General features: G+C 35.4%; 1 protein-coding gene across 1 annotated transcript in view; it reads right to left on the bottom strand.

The window, feature by feature from the left end:
- Positions 1-25,192, bottom strand: part of Vps50 (VPS50 subunit of EARP/GARPII complex) — a 116,557-nt gene that overhangs the window by 40,280 nt on the left and 51,085 nt on the right. Inside the window, exons 13-20 of the mRNA XM_090333121.1 lie at positions 18,072-18,204; positions 14,347-14,438; positions 13,014-13,108; positions 12,592-12,690; positions 7,108-7,198; positions 4,668-4,844; positions 2,182-2,300; positions 355-461 (exon numbers count right to left, since the gene is read on the bottom strand). Of these exons, the coding sequence (XP_090189247.1) occupies positions 355-461; positions 2,182-2,300; positions 4,668-4,844; positions 7,108-7,198; positions 12,592-12,690; positions 13,014-13,108; positions 14,347-14,438; positions 18,072-18,204 (913 nt within the window). The remainder of the gene's footprint in view (positions 1-354; positions 462-2,181; positions 2,301-4,667; positions 4,845-7,107; positions 7,199-12,591; positions 12,691-13,013; positions 13,109-14,346; positions 14,439-18,071; positions 18,205-25,192) is intronic.

Raw genomic sequence — 25,192 nt, 5'->3', positions numbered from 1 at the left:
TATTTGGAACATTTAAGATGAGCAATGTTGACATGAGACTTTTTTATTTTGCTTGGTTGGGTTTTGTTGTACTGGTCGTAGGGTTTGAACTCAGGGCATGAGCACTGACCCTGAACTCAAGGATAATGCTCAACCACTTGGGCAACAGGTCTACTTCTGGCTTTTTGGTGGCCAGCAGGAGATAAGAGTGTCACTGACTTTCCTGCCCATGATGCCTCTAGCCCCTGGCTCCCTCACAACACAGGGCGATGACTACCAAATAAAGAAATTATCAAATAAAACTCATGTAATAACAAAAATGAACTCATTTAACTGCTCAAAAGTTTTTTTTAATAACAAGGTATTACTACTTACCAACAAGTCTTATTACATTTAGTGTTGTATTTGTTAAGATAGGTGCATTCACTTTATTTAGACTGTAATCTGATTTCTTCCTGCTTTTTAGAGTTTCTCGAGAAACACTTAATATGGAAAAACAAGAGTTGCAATTAGGGTTACCAAGTAATAAATAAGTAAAGTATTCAGCTTAGCATCTAGTTTTTACTATCTACTAAAAATTGGTAAGCTTTTAAAAACAGATTTTTTCTAAGGAAATTATATATCTAGATACAAATGTACTAAGTTTCCTAACTTTGGAAACATGATTTTAGGAGGCTACATAAGTACTACCAAAATTGTAGTACAAACACACACTAGCCAACCCTATCTTACTTGTTCATTTCAATTCAAACAGAGCTTTCCTTTGAACAAAATATACCCAAACTTAACTAATGAATATGCGCAACAAAACAGCATTAAACAGCTAAAAATAGATTCTATTATTTCAATGTATTACATGGAAAAACCAATAAAAACGGTATTTCACAATTAATAATGCTTAAACCTATATGAATTGCTCATTTTAAGACAAGAATTTTTCTATCTTGGGTTTGTTTGTTTTTTTGGTGGGTCATGGGCTTGAACTTTGCCTGGGTGCTATCCCTGAGCTCTTCAGCTGAAGTCTACCACTCTACCCTTGAGCCAAGCCCTACTTCCCATTTTCTGGAGATTACTTGGAGATAGGAGTCTCAGGTCTTTTCTGCCTAGGCTGGCTTTGAACCTTGATCCTCAGATCTCAGCCTCCGGAGTAGCTAGGATTACAGGCGTGCACCACTGCACCAGCTTTATCTTGGGTTTTAAGAGTAGGAAAGAGTGTACCTTAATATATCATTTTTTAACTCCATTTGAAGCCACTAATTTTGTCTGATATTAATTCATTTGGACACATTAAAGTCAGGGCTACTAAACTGGTAGAAACTGGGGGGGAAAAAAGGACAAGTTATCACAAAACAAAACTCAATCACTAACAAGAAGCCTTACTACAAAATACTAAAATAAAACCCAAAGGATACTGGGAAAATGAAAGTAGAAAGTTGCTGTTTTTATTGTATTACAACAAAAACTGTTGATCTCTGAGTTGAAAGCTCTTCGATTATGCCCGATATTTTCATGAGATAAAACTTTTAAGCACTTTAAAAAAGATTAACATTTGAAAGTATGTTTTAAAAAAGGAACTAGAACCTTGCAGCAAAAAAAAAAATTGGCAAACAATCTGTATAAAGGAAAAGCTACTTTAAAGCAACTTTTTAGATAATAAAATCAACATCTGTGATTTTTTTAACACAACCTTAACAAGCCAACTCCCAGTGAAATGAATTGGTTTGCATAATGCTTAAAGGAGTTTTGTTAGGAAGAACATTTCATATAAGCATTGATTTTTCCTGAAAAGTCACTTTTATGTAATATATGAAAAATCCTATTTTTTTATTTTTTCTGGATACATTTTTAAAATACATTAACTTCTGTTATAGAATGTTATAAGCACAAAAAATCCATTTTTAAAATTTCTTTTAATCCTCAAAGGGAATTCTATGATATGCTAGGTCCACAACCCAAGGAGTCTAATATCTTAAAAGTTAAGAATGATTACCTTTTTTTTTTTTTTTTGCCAGTCCTGGGCTTGAGCTCAGGGCCTGAGCACTGTCCTTGGACTTTCTTAAGGCTAGAGCTCTACCACTTGAGCCTCAGCACCACTTCTGGCTTTTTTCTATGTATGTAATACCGAGGAATCGAACCCGGGTCTTCATGCATGCTAGGCAAGCACTTTAACCACTAGGCCAAACTCCTGGCCCGAATGATTACCTTTTTACTGGCGCATCACCTGTCTGCTCATCTACATAATCTCGCTTGAGTTCCTCAGGAACGTCACTGTCACTGTCATATTCTTGATAGGCACTCTTTTCTTGTTCATCAGACTCATACTGAAGAGAACACAGTGGATTTAAGAGCATCTTTATTGCAGTCCGTCTACATAGTGAAAGTAACCCAACCATCATGATGAAGAGACCACTAAATACAGGATAAGTCTTATTAATTTAGCTTTAATTTAACAACAAAGAATCATATTATACTTCATTTTCTTTATCATCACACCTTACCCAACTGAAAAGAAACACAAAAATACCTGTATAGAGATTTACAAATGACCATAAAAATCAAATTTCCATTTACAAAAACTAAACATTTCAAAAGGACCTCAAATAATGAAAAGAATATATATTTGATGATTTTATTAAAATATTAATTTCTTAAAGGTTTCATAACCGTTACTTCCAATTGGCTAATTCATTATAAAGAGGTTGAAGAGCTATTTCTGGCTCATTTGAAGTATTCGTTCAGTTTAATGAACACAGCATAGATGCTTATGCTGAGCTTTACCTACAAAAGCAACTTAGAAAATTACAGTAACATTCACAGCCATATTGGTTGCTTCTGAGAAGAAAGGTGCCTTGCTAACATTTCCCTACCTTTCTGGCATCATGAACCTAGGCCAGAGGGGAAAATTCAGTGAAACCCATTGTAGACCAAAAGCAGCAATAGTAACAATATCAACATCAACTATATAATAGATTATAACATGATTCAAAAGTGGCTAACATTCACTGAGGTTCTAACTAAGTAATGAGCCAAGTTATGTCCCAATCATTTCACTTAATCTAAAAAATAATTCTTTGACTATGTTTTATTTCCATATGACTACTGAAAAAAATACAATGACAACATAAAAAGATGTTTGCAGTAATTCAACAACTACTTCTTAAGAATCTAATAATAAATCCACTAATCTATTGAGCTATATTTAGATGTGGATCCAGATTCTCAAGGATTTATTTTATACCTGGAAAGATCATGAATAACAAAAATAAAATCACAGCTTTCTCTAATAGCGATGAGCAAAAGTCTTGACATCACACACATAAACTCCTACACAAACTAGCTTTTCTTTGATATAAAAACAGAGCTACAGGCCAAGAGTTTGGTGTTTGGCCTAGAGGTAGAATGCTTGCCTAGCATGCACAAAGACCCAGTTTTGATTTCTCAGTACCACATACACAGAAAAAAGCCCAAAGTGGTGCTATGGCTCAAGTGGTAGAGCTCTAGCCATGAGAAAGCCAGAAAGAAAAAGAAAGAAAGAAAGAGAGAGAGAGAGAGAGAGAGAGAGAGAGAGAGAGAGAGAGAGAGAAAGAGAGAGAAAGAAAGAAAGGAAGGAAGAAAGGAAGAAAGAAAGAAAGAAAGAAAGAAAGAAAGGAAAGAGAGAGAGAAAGAAAAAGGAAAGAAAGGAAAGAGAGAAAGAGAGAAAGGGAAGGGAAGGGAACGGAAGGGAAGGGAAGGGAAGGAAAGGAAAGGAAAGGAAGGAAGGAAGGAAGGAGGGAAGGAGGAGGGAGAGAGGGAGAGAGGGAGGGAGGGAGGGAGAGAGGGAGGAAGAAAGAAAAGAAAGAGAGAGAGAGAGAAAGAGAAAGGAAGGAAGGAAGGAAGGAAGGAAGGAAGGAAGGAAGGAAGGAAGGAAGGAGCAAGAAAGCTTCATGATTACACACTATTGTTGATATTTTCTGTTTAAGATTCAGTATTTTCAAATGTGTTGATACATTATGATTTATTTGCAGCATCTTCACACCCATACTCCAATACCTATCCTTCACAGTCATTCATGGACACATCATCCAATATGAACATTCCCATCTGAGGGCAAAGGATGCAATAATCTGCCTTCTTGCTTTGGGTCTTTTTCCACAAACAAGTGCCCTTTCTATGAAGTTACTGTGAATACAGAGATAACAAATACTGAACTCTTGTTCCTATTAGTGTCCGGTGATCCTCTGGTCACAATAGTCATCATTCATGAATATTGAACTCATGGCCAACAGCACTATAATTCATGCCCAAATAAAGCTTATCTACTACAGCCATTTCACCATAAGATATATCAAAGCCTTCTTGAACTGGGGAAGTACTAAAGAGCACTTGTGCACTTCATGAAAAAGGAGCTACTCTTGGGCCTGGAGTTTGGCTTAGTGGTAGAGTGTTGTCTAGCATGCACAAAAACTCAGGTTCAATTCCTCCATACCATATACATAGAAAAAAAGCCAGGACTGCTGCTGTCGCTCAAATGGTAGCGCTCCAGCCTTGAGAAAGCTCAAGAACAGTGCTCAGGCCCTAAATACAAGGCCCAAGACTGGCAAAAAAAAAAAAAAAAAAAAAAAAAAGAAGCCACTCTATGAACAGTGAAGTCATCAACAAAAAGGACAGAAAGAGAAAATACATGGCACTAAATACATCATATAACATACCCCATTAGAAGCCAAGACATCCTCCGTTTCTTCATCTTTATGGTTTGCTTGAATTTCAAATGGATTCCCACCACTACAGTACTGTTCAAACAATGTTGCTGCTTTTGAAGAACTTGACACTGGTTGCTTACTAGGGGAAACTGAAGGGGATCGAGACTGTTCCATGAATTTAAATTCCTAAACATTAAAAAAGAGCCAAAAACATTTTAGCAACAATGATAAACTTTTAAGTTTAATAAACATATCCTGTCAATGTAGACTAAGTAAAAAGAAAATGATGATTTTTGGGTAAATCAATCTTAGAAGCTGTAAGAAGTCACAGTCTTGGTAATCCATGTTTAAAGGTTTTGTCAGTCTATGACATCACAGAAATCAATGTTACCTGCTTTGAACTACTCTTCATTTACTTTGAGAAATGTTTTTGAAAACAGTATGAAATCTGAATGCTATTTTCTAAAATTTTTTAAATAGTAACAAAGTCTTATAAGAAGAGTAAAATCATTTACAAAAATGAATTAAGTCAAGCACTTATTGTATACAGATACCAAATTTCACGATCTAGAAAAATTAAGGACCAAGTAGATTATAAATCTAATTAATAAAATAGTTGAAACAATCTCTAAAATTCACTTGAATTATAAAACTACTGGCAGGAATACTTATCAAAAAATTAATAAATGTCTATTTACCTGAAAGCTATTTTCAAGTTAACTTCCTTGAAGGAAATGATGCTCACCTGAATAGGAATGCTTCAACATACTAATTAAGAGGTTGGCTTACAATTTTACCACCTATGTGTGGTAAGATGCACACATATTTATAATGATTAAATAGAACTTCAAGTAAAGTATTTAAACAGATATTACATACCCTAAAATTTATATTGACTTAGAATCCTAAGTAACATTAAGGAATTACTTTTTAAGTATAATTAAAAATTAATGATAATTATGTTGCCTTTCAACACAGATTAACCACCATGTTTCAGTGATTTTACTATTTCTATTGTAAGACAGAAACAACACAACTAGATAAGAAGCTATTATAAAATATAAACATAACTGCTATCAAAAATCTAAATTATGCATTTTTAGATTACATAGAAAGTCATTTTTCTCTAACTTATATATTCCCCAATAGCCACTTTTCTCAAAGGCAAAAACCAAACACACGGTTCTCTAAAAACGTAGATATACACTATTTTGACATGTGTGATTTGTAAAACATTATCTTCCACACAGGAATATTTATCAACAATGTATTTCAATCAAAACAAAATCACACTAACTGAAGTTTTTTTCATGTGCTGCTTACTCTGCTGATTAAAATAAAAACAAAAACCAGTTAATATATTTTGGTAAGACAGCAAAGATATGGAACCAACCCAGATGCCCCTCAGTTGATGATTGGATCAACAAGATGTGGTATTTATACACAATGGAAATCTATGCTGCTGTCAGAAAAGAATGACATTGCCCCATTTGTAAGGAAATGGAAAGACTTAGAAAAAATCATATTAAGTGAAGTAAGCCAGACTCAAAGAAACATAGGCTCAATGGGTTCCCTCATTTGTCATAATCAGTAGAAACCTGGGCTCTCCTAGCAGAGATTTACAATAGAACAAAACCTAGATACATAAGCCACATAGTATCATGCTAAATGAAAGGACCTCCAGGATATAGAAACAAAAGCCATATAATGAGTGATTGTTGTCATTAATGTACTGTTATCTCTCATCTCTTTTGCTGCCCCTTGGTTATCTCATATTGTTACAGTATTTCACCTTGTTATCTGATATATTGGATATATGCATATTTAGGTATCTGAAATCGGATAGGAAAGGGGGGAAAACAAGATGATGGCGGGTTGGGGGGAGGGAAATGGGGACCAAGACATGAGAAAGGGTATCAATGTATGTGAAGTAATGCACCCTCTACCTGGTGAATATAATGTAACCCTTCTATTAATTACAATAAAAAATATGGGAAAAAACAAACAAAAAAAGTATAAACAATATTTTAGTAAGGGTTTCTTATTTTTGAGGCAAATTTAGGAATTATAATAAAACTTTGATACTTATTAGCCCCTTTAAGCACTTCCAAATAAGCATTGTAATGCACATTCTTATGAAGCAGTACTGAAATACAATTAACTTTCTTAAAATTGTGTAATTTGGCATTAGACCCTCTTCAGAATTTGAAGTCCAACTCCTTTTAGGCAAATCAGTTTTCCTAAAGCATGTAAATGAATTTTGTAAAGACACAGATTTTTCATAATTCTAAAAGATAATTCTCATAGGAGTGGCTTGCCATTAAAAACATTCAAGGAAGATAAAATTAGTGTTGTTCAGTAATCTGATTGTTTTATAAATGCACTCAACATAGCTGTCTTTTATTTTAAAAAGTTAAAAAGATTTATTTATTCTTAAGAACAAACTTACATGAAGTTGCAAGATGCTGAAGTTTGACTTCACAGGACAAAGTTCCCAAGTCTCATTCTCTAAGAACATTCTCAGTTCATCAAGTCGTGTTCTTAAAAAAGAAAAGGAACACTTTATAAATTAGAATTGAAGAAATAAAGCACAGCCCAATTATAGAATTATCATCATGGTTATAATCAACTTTGAGAACTCATTGAGATGAACATAGTAAACAATAAAAGTTACTTTTACTCATTAATATCTTATAATCCTTAGAAAGAAAAATACTAAATATTTACTTAGGTAAATAATTGAACTGTATTGAAAAAGAATGTTAGGAAATGGCATTTTAATAAGGGGCTAAATGTTAAGCTTAAGATATCCATCACTAATGATATGTTAATGTCTAAAAGAAAATTATTTACAAATTATATAACATGGTCAATAGTAATATAAACTCCACAGATCTTAACCATATTTACTAAGCCACAATATCAATGTAAGTATCACTCTCTGGGCAATTTTAGCTCAATGCCATTCCCATTTATAAAACTGAACTAGCAGGTAAGGCATATCTGTATCTGACAGCCCACTAATCATTAACGTTATTGATTGTTTTCTTTCTCTACTACTACTGCTGCCACTACCTATCCTCAGTAATCAGCACATTTCATAGGCAGCCCAAGAAAGATGGGTGATAACAGCCAGTGCCTCTACTATGCTCAAAAAAACAAAAAACTGGGCCCAGTGGCTCATGCCTGTAACCTCAACTACTCAAGAGGCTGAGACCTAAGGATCAAGGTTCAAAGCCAGCCCGGGCACAAGAGGACCTGAGACTCTTATCTCCTATTAACCTCTAGAAAAAAACGTGAAGTAGGGCTTTGCTCAAGGGTAGGGCAGTAGCCTTGAGCTGAAGAGCTCAGGGACAGTGCCCAGGCAAAGATCAAGCCCCATAATACTCCTCCCCAAAATAAAAAAATCTAGTTGGGTGCCAGTTGCTCACGCCTATAATCCTAACTAATCAGGAGGCTGAGATCTATGAGTCAAGGTTCAAAGTCAACCTGGGCACAAAAGTCCATGAGACTCTTATCTCCAATTAACCACCAGAAAACCAGAAGTGTAGCTCAAAGTAGTAGAGCATTAGCCTTGAGCTGAAGAGCTCAGACACAGCACCCAAGCCACCAATAATAATAATAATAATAATAATAATAATAATAATAATAATAATCTAGACTATTTTAAAATATAAACATTAAAATAAAGAATAAGTAGATGAGTGTATAAAAACTAGGAATGTCCCAAAATACTGAGGCCATTGGACAAGGACTGTAAGTTAAATAAAATAGATATACCAAACAGGTATTTCAAGTAGCAATAAAAACAAAACAATCATAAGAATCAAATTATCATATCATAATGATTTATAGTGCTGAAGGCCAAAATATCAAAAGATGTGTATCACTGAGCTGAAATCAAGAAGCTGGGAGTCTGCAGTCTACTCATCTGAGGGAGAATGCATTCAGCCATGCCTTTTACAGGCTTTGGCAGCTGCTGGTATTTCTAGATCTATAGCCATGAAACTGCAATTTCTGCCTCATGTGGCCTTTCCCACAGCATGTAGAGCTTTTTCTCACTGCCTATGTAAAACACCAATTGCCTTCCTTTATTTGTGATAGTATTTAGGGCCCATCTAGCTAACAGAGAAGATTTTATCATAAAAGTGTATATTTTAACAAAACCTCTTGCTTCCATTTCTTGGAGTTCATTTTGATAAGCTTCATTTTACATGGTCATATGCATCTAGCTATTGAGCTATTGTGATCCTTTGCTAAGAATATCATAGAAATATTCTAGTTATTACAAATGAGGGAAACAATTCAGACGGTGTTTCTTTTGGTCTTGCTTGCTTCCCTTGATACGATTTTTCCCACTCTTTCATTTCTTTATTAATAAGGCAATGTCACCATAGCATTCTATTGTGTGTATATACCACATTTTCTTGATCCATTCTTCTAATAAGTGGCATGGTAAGTTATGGTAAGTAAGCTATGGTAAGTAATGATGCAATGAATATGGTTGTGCTGGTAGCTTTAGTATGATCTTTGTGGTCATTTAGGTAAATGCCTAGGAGTGGGATTGCTAGGTCACAGGGGGGTGACCTCTATGCTCAATCTTTTTTTTTTTCATATATTTTTTATTGTAATTAATAGAAGGGTTACATGATATTTGCCAGATAGATGGTGCATTAATTCCTATACATTGATACCCTTTCACATGCCTTGGTCCCCATTTCCCTCCCCCCACCCTCACCTCTCATCTTGTTTTCCCCCATTCCCTATCCAATTTCAAATAACCAAATACAAATATATCTGATATATCAGGTAACAAAGTGAGATATTGTAACAATATGAGATAACCAAGGGACAGCAAAAGAGATGAGAGATAACATATTACCTTAAAAACAACAATCATTCATTATATGGCTTATGTTTCTATATCCTAGAGATCCTTTCATTTAGCGTCCTACTATATGGCCTTTTGTATCAAGGTTTTGCTCTGTTGCAAATCTCTGCTAGGAGAGCCCAAGGTTTCTACTGATTATGGCAAATGAGGGAAACCATTGAGCCTAAGTTCCTTTGAGTCTGGCTTACTTCACTTAATATGATCTTTTCTAAGTCTTTCCATTTCCTAACAAATAGGGCAATGTCATTCTTTCTGACAGCAGCATAGAATTCCATTGTGTACAAATACCACATCTTGTTGATCCACTCATCAACTGAGGGACATATAGGTTGATTCCATATCTTTGCTATGGTAAATAGTGCTGCAATGAACATTGTGCTGGTGGACTCTTTTGAGGAACCTCCATACTGCTTTCCAGAGTGGTTGAACAAGTTTACGTTCCCATCAACAGTGTAGTAGTATTCCTTTTCGGCCACATCTCCCACCAACATCTGTTATTATTTCTTGTTTCTTTCTTTTGTAACCTTTGGTTTATGCCCTGTTGTCACTATTTTTTACTTCTGTACTCTTTATCATGTATGTAAGGGAAGGGACTCACAGAAATGGTGGGACAATGTAACAGTGATATTGATCAAATACTATGTTGGAAATGAACTTTACACCTTGGGGGGAGGATAGTATACATTTTATGTGCTAAGGATAGAACCTGAGCTTTGCATGCAAAGTAAATGTTCTACCATTGAACAACCTCTTCAGCATCTCCTCACAAACTTCTTCACACAATCACACTTTTAGGTACTTTTTAATAAGTAAGTTAACATTTACAGTTTCTGGCTATTTGGAGCTGATATTTAGTGTTTTTGTGCTGTGGGGAAAAGGGTGTTACTTTTTTCCAACATTTTCTAAAGGAAAAACCTTCTTTACATATGAACAGAAGTTTTTCCTCATTAAAAAGATAGGCAATGTAATTTTTTTTTCTTTTTTGCCAGTCCTGGGCTTGAGCTCAGGGCCTGAGCCCTGTCCTTGGACTTTCTCAAGGCTAGAGCTCTATCTACCACTTGAGCCTCAGCACCACTTCCAGCTTTTTCCTATGTATGTGGTACCAAGGAATCGAACCTGGGTCTTCGTGCATGCTAGGCAAGCACTCTACCACTAGGCCAAACTCCCGGCCTGTCAATGTACTTTTAAGGTCCTTCAAAGCATTTTGATAAACATTAAAAATTATAGCAATTACAAATCTGATGTACATTGCTATAACTAGAATGTTTTGACAATTACACATTGCTATATAATTTCTATGTCATACTGTTGAAATTAGAATATTATGCTTTTAAAAGTTTTCTAATTTCTAGCAAAAGAATGGTAGTTTCAGATGCACATAACCTATGAGTTCATCGACATAAAGTTGGTGGAATAAAACTGATAATTTTGAAAGTTTTTGTTCAGAAAATAAAATGACATGCCACACCTAGAATAGTTCCTAAACAGATGATATTCCTCCAAGAAGTTAACTGCTTTTTTTTTTTTACCATTTTATGCCTATATCATCATACTAATCTACTTAACCATGTACATAATACAAGAATAACTTCGTTCAAAGATTTCTTCATTCTCAAAATCTCCACTTGGCAGAAGAATACTGTGAAAAAAGTATTATATACATTTAAGAAAATGAAAATACACTTGCTCTATATTTCATCACATCCATACCCAAAAATATTTAACAAATGATCAATCAAGGTTTAATCAATGCCCAATAATTTAATACCCAATCAATTAATCAATGCCCAATAATCTCTCCCCTGTATAGCATATTATCACTGTGAGCAGGTAATAAATGTGAGAATTTCAGATTTTTACTCACTGGCACCAAAATAACAATAACAAAATCAAAACAGTTGTAAAAAGCTAATGATTGGAGTAAAAAGGAAACTAACGCAAGCAACAAAGTATATGTCAAAATATTACAAAATATAGGTTTCTTAACTATAGCTCTGGACTTGGTTTCTATCAGGAACGATCTAAGATGTTAGCCTTCTCAGTTGAACACTGTTTTAAGCAAGCAATCTTTTTTTTTTTTTTTTGCCAGTCCTGGGCTTAAGCTCAGGGCTTGAGCACTGTCCTTGGACTTTGTCAAGGCTAGCACTCTACCACTTGAGCCTCAGCACCACTTCTGGCTTTTTGCTATGTATGTGGGATACCAAGGAATTGAACCCAGGTCTTCATGCATGCTGGGCAAGCACTCTACCACTAGGCCAAACTCCCAGCCCCAGCAATCATTTTTTGAAGTCATCTTTTTTGAAGTCAGCAGTAATGGCTTTGAAAAGTAACAGAGCACACAATCTTGGCTTTGCATCTAGACTCTTGGAGTAGCACGTCCTCTATTCTAAAGCATATCTTATCATAAGAAAAAGAAAAAAAGTAAGAAGCCAAGCACAGTGGCTTATGCCTGTAATCCTAGCTACTCAGGAGGCTGAGATCTGAGGATCAAGGTTCAAAGCCAGCCCAAGCACAAAAGGACCCGGGACTCTTATCTCCAGTTAACCTCTAGAAAATAGGAAGTAGGGCTTGGTACAAGGGTAGGGTGGTAGCCTTGAGCTGAAGAGCTCAGGGAAAGTGTCCAGGCCAAGTTCAAGCCCCATGGCCCATAAAAAAAAATTTTTTAAAGAAAAAGAATAAGAAGTAAGAGTACCTCTCACTGATTATGACTTCTATGGCCTTATCATCGATGATAAGAAATGACATGATGGCCAAACTCAGTAAATTATGATGTAGTGATCATTTTCTTTAACCCTAAAGAAATCCACTCAAAATTTAGTTCAGTACTTTCAAATTGCAAGACAAAAATATAGTAAGATTTTCAATGCATAAGTGAGAATATTTAATCATATATTTGATGAAACATTTTGGCTTTGCCAAAAAGTGCTATTAGAATGTATTTAAGTTTAAACAGTGTTGTTTTAAACCATTTAATGCTACAAGAGTATTAGCCTACAGTATTCTCATTGTCTATATTTATTCATATTGTATTAGAATTCTTACCTATGATAGTTCCTGAAATAATTGACACTCTGCTTTCTAATAGACTCTTGTAAAACTTCAGATTTGCTACCACAAAATTCTTCTCCAACCTGCATCAATCTAATTAGACAGAAAAGTTTATGTAAATTTCAGCAGCAACCTCACAAAGTTGGATGTTCTTTGTTCAAAGAGAACAAGGCATAAAACTTGCATACTGCAAAGGATTCTACAGATCACAAAATCCAAACTGCTTTAAAAACATCAAAAGGGCAGAAATATTTAAACACATTCATAAACAAACCCAGCAGCAAACAGTCTTAAGTATACAATCATCTTCATTTTCATGAAAGAGTTAGACATAATAACTCATTAATTCCTCATTTCTATGATTATCATGGTTGAATGAATCAAACTAAAGATTAAGACAAGACCTCAAACACTACCTGCTTATTATATCCAAAACAAAGATGAAATCATCATATTTGAATATAGACAAATCAGTTCCAAGCAAGTACGTTTTTACTTTTAGCTGAACATCCTGTAAAACAAAAAAAAATAATAATCAAGACCTCAAATGTAGAAAATAAGCTCTTAGATCTATTTATTCTAGTTACAGATGATGAAAAGACAAGAATGTGTTCCATTCTTAACTAAAACTATTTAAGCTAATAGCCAGTAACTTTAAAAGCAATATTATAAGAACAGTTTCATAAATGCCAGATATAAAATAGTAAATGCAAGAATCTCACTATAATATAACCAAGTTCTATTAAATGCTAAGCTATATGATGTAACACACTAATACATACACACACACACACACACACACACACACACACACACACACACGCACAGGCTTAAAAAAGTTATGAGTAATATTGGAAGACTGTATGGTCTATATAAAGTTATCAATATAAAACTCACAGTAAAATGGCTCAACAATAAATCTCTCTGACTCCAAATAAATGTTTTAACCTTAATCCAATTCTTACTTTATGTGTTGCTTTATCTAATACATCCTTTACTAAATGTTCTTTGCAATTGGAATGTCACATTAGCAAGGCATTATGGCATATATAACATACATTATATTACAACCCTGAAGTAGAGTGTGTGACAACATCCCAAATCAATTCATTACTAGTCCCATGACTATTAACAGCCTAAAGATAATACTGGGCAAGTTCTACTAGTAACAAGTTCAATTTAGATAAAATGTTACCTGCAGGCTAGCTTAACAAAAAAAAATTATTCCTTACCCAAAACTAATGTTTTCAATTGTACTGCATTTAGCCTTATTATTTCAAATTTGGTTAACTCAATGAGTTCCTAAAATATGCAAATCTCTGTTCCAGACAAGTTGAGAACTAGGGCTAGAAATGAGAAGGGGATTGAGCAGTAATGAGATGAACATATTCTAAAGCTAAAATAGTTATCTATGCTTAAAACCAGGATGATTTTCACTAACTTGCATATTACTAAATTCTTCAGTGAGAACAGCTCACCAATCATAAAATTTAATAGATTTTCTTATATTAGCAATGCCATTAGGTTGCTACAATGACTGAAGACTAGCTATAAAAAAAATGCTAAGTATTTCAAAGTACATATACTGCATTACCAGAAATTCTACATGGATGCTATCATTTCAATCCCGATTTAAGTGTAGCCTTATTCTGAAGAAAAACTAACATAGGATTAACCTACAAATTGGCAAAGCAACCTTGACATGAAGATTTCTACTGTTTCTATATATTTTTTTTAAAAAAACCAAACCTGCCATATTCGTGTAAGTCCATGTTCTAACTTCTTTTTTATGTAGCCTCGATCAAAATTAGTTTCTTCAGTACCCATCATATTACTCCCTTCTGAAAATAAAAGATATATAAATAAAGATGATATATATTTTTAATTCAGCATGTTTTGTTTTCCAATAGCTATTTGTTCTCTCATTTTTATAAGCTACATAAAATACATCAGTACATAACTACATAACATACAGAAAATATTTATGCATTCAAAGCAATATCAAAACCAGGCACCAGAATTAGACCCATTTGGTACGATGTGAACCAGTGCAATGTTAAACATACTTCAGACCACTCAGCTCATATGTGAGTGGAACAAGATTATCAATGGTCATATACAACTTATTGAAATTCCATTGAACAAGCTGGTATTGAGGGCATTACATGACCAAGTAACTTAATCATAAATTAATATTCATACCAATCAGAGTATATCACAGAAGTGTTCCTGCAATGAATTAACAAATACTTTCCTATGTTAATTACAATAATAATATTCATCACTTTATGTTGGGAGCCAGAGTGGAATCAAACTGTACCTTGACTTGCATCAGACGATGGCTTTATTGTCTTATTGTTTTCTGGCCCTATTCTATGTAAATGACCTGAGAATTACCATATGAATGTAACACCTGGAGGTTCCCTGGGTCTGGAGGAGGGAAGAAGGGGGAGTGGAAAATAAACGCGGCAGTCTTGGCAGTCTTTACCTGGACTGCGGACATCCCGGACCCGGTGTGTCTGTCTCTCTTCTATTTCTTGCTAGTCCTTGCCCCCGATTTCAGGAACCCCAATCTGCAAACCCTGGTTTGCTGCCGGTTGGCCCCGGCAACTTTATAGAAATAGTCCAACCATATCTACTTCTACAAGTTAAGAACAATGATCTGCCTTAAAGCATATTTTCCCCTTAAAACAACAGAGATTGGCTCATGAGCCACCTAGCTTGGGCCCACTGTTTTCCTTAATAGCATACTGTATCTTTCTATTAAACTCTGCTTAGCCGCTTAGAAAAGAATAAAATATAATAACAGAAAATGTATTCATTTAAAATTCATTTCTGTATTCATTTATGTGAAAAAACAAAGAATTAATTTAAAGTGAACAATTAACTTTTAGAATCCCCAAAACTATCAGCAGAAAGTAAGACAAGTCAGAGTTCTTGAGAACTCAAAGTACACATATCGGAGCCAAGGAATTTAGTCAAGAGAACCAAGTAAGTAAGGCTCAAATCATTTTAAGTTGAATTCAGTACTTTAAGGAATGCAAACTATTCACCTAAAGTAAAAACAGGCCTTAGCATGATAAATGCAAATACTGACCTCTAACTCCTTTTTAAATGTTTTAAAATTTTATTGGTACATAGTAATTTAAAATATTCATGAATTCTTATACCCAATGTATGTGCTAATTCTGTCAGAAACTTTTCCTTTGGACTACTTTTAAATGGTGCACTAGAAGAAGAAAAGATTGTTGAAATATTAATACTACCTAAAAAACATATGCTTTAAGAAATTTTTATTGTCAGGGTGTACAGAGGAGTTACAGTTATATATGTAAGGTAGTAAGTACATATTTCTCAAACATTGTTGCTCCCTCCCACATTTTTCTCCCACTTCCTTTCCCCCAATCCCTCCCCCTAAGCTGTACAGCTCATTTCCAACATATTATCTAGTGAGTATCATGGTTGCACTGGTTCACCCTTTGTCCTTTGTTTCATCATTCTGTTGTACTCCTTCCCTTCCCTAATTCAAATAAACACATATACAATTCACTAGGTACCAAAATCAGATACAGTGACAATGAGGGATAAACCATGGGGGGGGGCAGGGAAATGAAAGAAAAAAGAAAGAATTTCACATAGTACATTAAAAAATATAGATCTTAACATAAGGAGTGCCAAACCTGGCTAACTTGCTGAAAAACTGGACCCTTAAAGAGCCAGGAATAACCATTTTGATTTGGCCTGTTCTCACAGTGCTGAACCTTGAACCTAGGGCCTTGCCAGTGGTAAGTGGCCTATATCTCAGCCCACAGGCCTGCAATCCTGGTTCAGTGCCTACTACCTGTTTCCTAGTCCTTCTCTCCTTTTACCCTCCCTGACAATTTTTCTACGTGAATGAAAATTCACCCAGAGAACTTTCTTTTTTTGTTTCCTTTTATGAAACAAGATAAAGATTAAACTTCTATTTTGTAACCTATCCATGCCACTATTCATAAATATTGGGTACTTCTTAAAACCACTCTGTCACAGAAGCCAAGCACCTAAGAAACTGGAAGCTACTAAAAAAAAATTAGAGTAGTTTACATTAAATGTACATGATACAATTGAATGCAATGTAATTTTAATCATTTCTTTCCATACTAAACAAAATGCTGATAAAATCATTTCTTACTCTTACACATATTCTGAATACTTAATCTTGACTGTTGTTTAAAGAATAATCACTTAAAATACATAATTATACAAATGAGGCAATTTAAATAGAATGCCTAGTAAGTACAGTAATTTCTTAGCCTTGTTCCTTATTGTTTCGTTGTCTGCACTACAGTCATTTAAAACTGTGCTTTCCACTTAAAGGTATTTAATTATTGTATAAAGTTCAAAGTCATCTTACACTTTCAACAAGGAAAAGATCAATATGGTGATATACTCTTTTTTCTTTCTTTCTGAGAGGTTGAATCAAGAGTCTTTATTGGAAATCTGGTGATTGCAGGTGGACTCTTGTCACTGCAGCCTTTCAAATATACTTAACGCTGTCAGAAAATTGAGCCATATGAGCAGGATAGGAAAGAAAGAGCAGAAAAACAATACCAACAAACCAGATCAACTCCAGTGGAGTGCTGAAATGGGATGCCATGATGACTAGAGGAGAGCCAGGACACTAGACACGAGGCATGGTGCCTCATAAATTCTAAAGAGTCTAGCTTTATTAGTACAACCGGAACAACAGCTTTATTACTACAACCAAACAGGTTAACAATGAACATTTATCATGGATTTCATAGTCAATTTGAATGAATTAATGGCTTATAATAGTGTGCGCATACACAAGTGTGAGAATGCACACACACATACTTGTATGTGTGACATACAATACACTTACACAAGTTCTTTCCAAATAAATCAGCTGGTACTAACAGCCACTTAAAAATCCTTTGGCCAGCCAGGCATCATTGGCTCAATTGTACAATCCTAGCTATTCAGAAGCTGCAACTGGAGGATTGTGGATCAAAGCCAGCCCAAGAAGGTAAGTCCATGAGGCTCTTATCTCCAATTAGCCACCAGAAAGCTGAAAAGAAGCTGTGACTCAAGTGTTAGAGAACTAACTGCTCGTCTTGAGTAAAAATAGCTCAGAGGCAATGCTCAGGTTCTGAGTTCAAGTCCCAGGACCAACATCAAAAAAAGTCTTTTAACATGTGAAAGGGTATCAATGTATGTGAATTAATGCACCTTCTATCTGGCAAATATCATGTAACCCTTTTACTAATTACAATAAAAAAAAATAACCAGCAAAAAAAAAAAAGTCTTTTATCCCAGTGAATCCCCAAAGGCAATGAAGATTTAAAGTAGCTAAAACATTTTCTTTCACACTGGCTTTGTAATCTCTATTAATATCTGAAATCCTCAAGTATTTCCCTTTCTTTTTTTTCCTACTCCAAGAAGAGTTATATTACTATAGTCTAATTCTTTCATACCAGAAGCTGAAGTTGCATCCTCACTGTCATGCTTCTCATGCCAGTCCATTGTCCTGTAGTAGCTAAGCATGACTTCCCACAGTGCTTTGCACAAGTCTGCCAGACATGGAATGTAGCTGTCTGGTGTAACATGCTGAAGAAAAAGAAAAAAAAAGGCAATTTTGAAATTATTGTAAATTCTTAACATACTTAATTAATGGATACATTAATCAAATTCATGAAAAACTGGAGATAAGAAATGTTCCTCCACCATTCTATCTATAGAGAAAATTCAATGACAAGAAATTCTTTTAAAGCAAATCCCCTTCAACCTTTTTTTTCTTTTACTATTCTATCAGGAACAACAATACTGTATGAACCAACCATAGTCCCAGATCCACAGTTTGTTTGTTGGTTAGTTTTTGCCAGTCCTGGGGCCTGAACTCAGAGCCTGAACACTGTCCTCAGGCTTTCTGAAAGCTAGAGCTCTACCATTTGAGCCACAGCACCATTTCTGGCTTTTTTCTGTGTATGTAGTGCCAAGGAATCGAACCTGGGTCTTCATGCATGCTAGGCTGAACTCAAGACCTTAGATCCAGTTTGTTAAGAAATCATTTAATTAGCAAATAGTTTCATAAACAGCTTCTGGGCAGATGGGAGCTAAGTTCAGTTTACACTGGCCTCCCTCTTTTTGTAACAGTGTCCTGCAGCTTAAAATCTGTCCTTACAACTTAAAAATCTGGGTATGACCTCATCTTCCCTCTGCTGAAGAGTCTGTAAAGAAACGTTCCATGCACTACTGGTGGAATGCAAAACTACAATCCCATGAAGGAGAACCTGGCACTAACTAACAAAACAGCTAATGGATTTCCACTTCAACCAGCAATTCCACTCTGAGAAATTTATCCTGAAGATATCTCCAAAAATGTGGAATACATGCACAAATGGCTATTCATTTAAGGTTTATTTGCAATCACAAAGTAATTAAAATCTACCTGAATATCCAAACACAGTTGATGGATTAAAAAACTATCACTCACACACATGAAAGAATATTATACAATAGAAAATTAATTTGAAGTAATGTCCAATGCTTACTTATATAAATACTATCATCATGAATTAGTCTTATTTTTTTTCCTTTGTTCATGTATTATGCCACATACATACATTGAAAACGATACTGATGAACAAGGTCAGGAAAAGGATAAAATCAGACTGCAAAAAGGCACTCCTCTACAAGTTAATTTCTTCTATGTTGCATACGTTTATATTTCTATTATGCAACTGTATCTCAAATTTCTTACTAGTAAGTGAGACAAAGCTTTTATTAGAGAGTGTTAATTTTTCCAAAGAAAAAACTATGACTGTGCAAATAACTGTGTTATAGTTCTCCAATTTTATTATACTTATCACAGTTAAACCAGAAAATTAAAACTTAGATGTACTACCTTCTACTGTCTCGCCAATTCCTGTCTCACTATTATCTACCTATTTATCTAATGATAGTCATAAGACAATAGGTTGGAAATGAACTTCACAATTTGGGAGGAATGAGGAGAGTTAAGTGGGAGAAAAACAAGAAATAATATACTCACTACCTTATGAAGGTAACTGTAACTCCTCTATACATTATCCACCTTGACAATAAAATAAAATATAAAAAAATAATAAAATAAAATTGAAAAGTAAAAATAAAAACAACTTCAAACCATTAGTAAGGTTAATGTATACCTCCTTGTAGAGATGCTTTCTTAAATTGGACAAGCAGACTGTGTTACATAGAAATAATAAATGCTTTTCATCCACTCAAAGTAAGTTATGTTGGGTGAGGAGTTTGGCCTAGTGGTAGAGTGCTTACCTAGTATGCACAAAGAGCCGGGTTTAATTCCTCAGTACCACATACGTAGAAGAAGCCAGAAATATTAACATCATGAAAAGGGCAATCTTGCCAAGGGCTCTCTACAAATTCAACGCAATACTCATCAATATCCCAATGTCATTCTTTAAGGAAATAGAAGAAGCAATCCAAAATTTCATATGGAATAAAAGACACCATATAGCAAAAATGATTCTTAGCAGAAATAACAGCACAAGAGGAATTTTAATACCAAACTTTAGACTCTATTACAGAGCTATACTAACAAAAACAGCTTGGCACAAGAACTGACTCTGAGGACCAATGGAATAGAACTAAAGACCCAGATATTAAACCACAGACTTATGGCCACCTAATCTTTGATAAGGGAGCAAAAAAAAAAAAATAGAATGGAAGAAAGACAGCCTCTTCAACAAGTGGTGCTGGCAGAACTGGTTGAGCACCTGCAGAAAACTAAAGTTGCATCCTTCTATGTCACCCTGTACCAGGATTAACTTCAAATGGATCAAAGACCTTGAGGTAAAAGCAGATACCCTGAAAACCTTACAAGAAGGAATAGGAGATACACTAGGTCTCCTTAGCACAGGTTGAAATTTTCTTAATAAAGACCCAGAAACACAAAAGTTAAAAAAAAATCTTGGGCAAATGAGACTGCATTAAACTGCAAAGCTTCAGTATAGCAAAGGACATATCTAGCAAATTAAATAGAAATCCCACAGAATGGGAGAAGATCTTCAATAACCATACAACAGACAAGGCCTCATATCCAAAATATATCTAAAGGTAAAAAATTGAATCTCTCCAAAACAAATCTTCGAAGAAATAACCATCCTACTAAAAGACAGGCCAAAGACTTAAAGAGAATCTTCTCTGAAGAGGAAATAAGAATGGCCTATAGACACATGAAGAAATGATAGATGTTTCTGGCCATTAAAGAAATGCAAATCAAAACACTGAGATTCTACCTCACTCCAGCTAGAATGGCCATGATCAAGAAATCTAATAACAACAGATGTTGGAGGGGATGTGGCCAGGAGGGATCACTACTACAGTGTTGATAGGAGTGTAAACTCCTTCAGTCACTCTGGAAAGCAGTATGGCAATTCCTCAAAAGACTAAACATAGAACTCCCCTGTGATCCAGCAATTTCACTACTTGGCATTTACCCAATCGTCCAGAAACAAGGGCATACTAAATCCACTAGCACAATGATGTTCACTGCAGCACTATTTACCATAGCAAAGATATGGAACCAACCCAGATGCCCCTCAGTAGATGACTAGATCAAGAAGACATGGTATTTATACACAATGGAATTAATTTTATGCTGCCATCAGGAAGAATGACATCACTCCATTGTAAGGAAATGGAAAGACTTGGGAAAAAATATCATATTAAGTGAAGTAAGCCAGACCCAAAGGAACATAGGCTCAATGGTTTCCCTCATTTGTAATAATTAGTACACATCTAGAACTCTGCTAGCAGGGGATTACAATGGTGGAAAACCTAGATATATAGGGTCATATAGGATGAGACTAAATGAAAGCATCTCTACAATGTGGAAACCAGAGATTTATAATGTGTGATTGTTGTTCTTAATGTGCTATGTTATTTCTCTTCTCCTTTACTGCCCTTTGGTTAATCTCATATTGTTATTGTATCTGACTTTGTTACCTGGTATATTGTATATGTTTATTTGAACTAGGAAAGGGAAGGGGCGAAAACAAGATGATTGAAAGAGGGTGCTTAACCAGGGAGACAAAAACATATGAATAGATATCAATGTGTGAGAAGTAATGCACCTACTATCTGGCAAAGTAACTGTAACCTGTAACCCCTCTATATATTACCTCAATAATCAAAAAAAAAAAAGCCAGAAGTAGTGCTATGGCTCAAGTGGTAGAGCTCTATCCTTGAGAAAGCCCAAGGACAGTGCTCAGGCCCTGAGTTCAAGCTCCAGGAACAGAACCCCCAAAACCACCAAAAAGAAATAAGGAAAGAGAGAAAAAGAGAGAGAGAGAGAGAGAGACAGACAGACAGACAGACAGACAGACAGACAGACAGACAAAAGAAGAATAAGCAACAAGACAGCAAGACAGCTTTGTTTATAATCAGTAAATTCAGATGTTTTAAAAAAATAGTACAAATCCAACAGTAAATAACAGCAACCTTTCTGAATTTGATGCACACACAAAATGCCATCTCTTACTGATTATGACAAATGAGGGAAACCATTGAGCCTAAGTTCCTTTGAGTCTGGCTTACTTCACTTAATATGATTTTTTCTAAGTCTTTCCATTTCCTAACAAATGGGGCAATGTCATTCTTTCTGACAGCAGCGTAGAATTCCATTGTGTATAAATACCACATCTTGTTGACCCACTCATCAATTGAGGGACATATAGGTTGGTTCCATATCTTTGCTATGGTAAATAGTGCTGCAATGAACATTGTTGTGCTGGTGGATTTAGTATGTCTTTGTTTCTGGATGATTGGATAAATGCCAAGTAGTGGAACTGCTGGGTCATAGGGGAACTCTATGTTTAGTCTTTTGAGGAACTGCCATACTGCTTTCCATAGTGGTTGAACGAGTTTGCACTCCCACCAACAGTGTAGTAGTGATCCCTCCTGGCCACATCCCCTCCAACATCTGTTGTTATTAGTTTTCTTGATCCGGGTCATTCTAACTGGAGTGAGGTGGAATCTTAAGAGTTGTTTTGATTTGCATTTCTTTTATGACCAGAGATGTTCAACATTTCTTCATGTGTCTATAGGCCATTTTTGTTTCTTCTTCAGAGAAGACTCTCTTTAAGTCTTTGGCCCATCTTTTAATGGGATGGTTGTTACTTTGGAGATTAGTTTTGGAGTGATTCAATTTTTTGAGCTGTTGATATATTTTAGATATGACGCCTTTGTCTGTTGTATGGTTGGTGAAGATCTTCTCCCACTCTGTAGGCTTTCCAATTAGTTTACTAGCTATGTCCTTTGCCATACAAAAGCTCTGCAGTTTAATGCAGTCCTACTTATCCAGCCTTTCTCTGATTTGTTGTGATTCTTGGTCCTTATTAAGAAAGTTTCCACCTGTGCCAAGGAGGCCTAATGTATCTCCTATTCCTTCTTGTAAAGTTTTCAGAGTGTCAGCTTTTACCTCCAGGTCTTTGATCCATTTGGATTTAATTCTAGTGCAGGGTGACAAAGAAGGATCCAACTTTAGTTTTCTGCAGGTGCTTAACCAGTTCTGCCAGCACCACTTGTTGAAGAGGCTATCTTTCTTCCATTCTATTTTTTGGCTCCCTGGTCAAAGATTAGGTGGCCATAGGTCTGTGGTTTAATATCTGGGTCTTCAGTTCTATTCCATTGGTCTTCAGGCCTGTTCTTGTGCCAGTACCAAGCTGTTTTGATAATTATAGCTCTGTAATAGAGTCTAAAGTTTGGTATTGAAATTCCTTCTGCGCTGTTCTTTCTGCTAAGAAGTGTTTTTGCTATACGAGGTCTTTTATTATTCCATATGAAATTTTGGATTGCCTCTTCTATTTCTTTAAAGAATGACATTGGGATATTGGTGGGTATTGCATTGAATTTGTAGATAGCCCTTGGCAAGATTGTCATTTTCACGATATTGATTCTTCCAATCCAGGAGCATGGGAGGTTTTTCCATTTCCTCAGTTCTGCTTTAATATCCTTTTTCAGGGTTTTAAAGTTTTCATCAAAAAGGTCCTTTACATTCTTAGTTAAGGTAATTCCTAGGTACTTTATTTTCTTTGAGGCTATTGCAAAAGGAGTTGCTTTCCTGATTGTTGCCTCATTCCTCTCACTGTTGGCGTAGAGGAAGGCAGTTGATTTTTGAGGGTTAATTTTATAGCCTGCTACCCTTCCAAAGTTTTGAATCAGCTGAAGGCGCTTGGGAGTAGAGTCTATAGGATTCCTAGCAGAGATTTGCAATAGAGGAAAACCTTGATATAAAAGGCCATATAGTAGGACACTAAATGAAACGATCTCTAGGATATAGAAACCTAAGCCATATAATGAATTATTGTTCTTCTTAAGGTACTATGTTATCTCTCATCTTCATCTCTTTTGCTGTCCCTTGGTTATCTCATATTGTTACAGTATCTCACTTTGTTACCTGATATATCAGATATATTTGTATTTGGTTACTTGAAATTGGATAGGGATTTGTTACCTGATATATCAGATATATTTGTATTTGGTTACTTGAAATTTGGATGAGGGGTGGAGATGGGGGGAGGGGAATGGGGACCAAGACATGTGAAAGGGTATTAATGTATGGGAATTAATGCACCATCTATCTGGCAAATATCATGTAACCCTTCTATTAGTTACAATAAAAAATATATGAAAAAGCCATCTTTTAATAGTTATTAAGTGCAAAGTAAAATATAGCAAACTTTAAAAATATGGGGCTGCTAAGGGTTAGTAAAACTTACTTTTATACCCATCAGAAGTCTTTTTTAACAAACCCCTAAAGAAATTTTAGGAAGATGTTTCTTATATTAAAATGTCAAAATGAAAATTTTTAGTAGTATCCCAAAAGCATTGTTATTCCTTGTCTCACATTCAGAGTTAGCACTCTCATCACATCCAAACAAATATGAAGAGAACAGATGTCTTCACAGTTTCACAGGAATCCAAGCATAGTATGCAGACACACACACACACACGCACGCACGCACGCACGCACGCACCTACCCTCACACTAAGGAACTCAAAATGTTATCAGTATCATCATATAAATGCTGTTAGCAGTGAGCTACCATCACAAGAAGATGCTGGGGATAACAGAAATGCTTCTAGAAATATGTTGCACAGGCCCAAGGAATCTCACCTGTGAGGGGCTGAATGCTGGTCCTCAATACAAGTGTCTGGGCTAAGCAGCTTCGAGACCACCCTGGCAATCTCTAACTACCTCTCAAGGTACCAAGCTGCACAAATATGAACCACTTAAGCAATCCCAGCCATCAAGGAGCAGGGAGGTGGTACTGCACAAAGAAAGACTATGCCTGGGCTTGGAGTTTTACCTTGTAATTGTATTGGTCATGATTCCTACACACTGCTTCATATATGAAAATCCCAAACGATTAAAATAAGAAAGTCACCTAGAATCTATATGACACTGCACACAAACTGTAGCTTAACTTCCTTTGCACTTGAATGGATTCCTTCCCTGTTTAAAAGCATGAATATATGAGGGGAGCACAGTAATTCTCATCTACCAGGCGCTGTCATCAGTGCTCAGTATGTT

Source organism: Megascapheus bottae, chromosome 5 (assembly GCF_031878675.1).
Source record: "Megascapheus bottae isolate mThoBot1 chromosome 5, mThoBot2.hap1, whole genome shotgun sequence".
NCBI classification, from domain to species: domain Eukaryota; kingdom Metazoa; phylum Chordata; class Mammalia; order Rodentia; family Geomyidae; genus Megascapheus; species Megascapheus bottae.
This window is presented reverse-complemented; position numbering and strand designations above follow the sequence as displayed.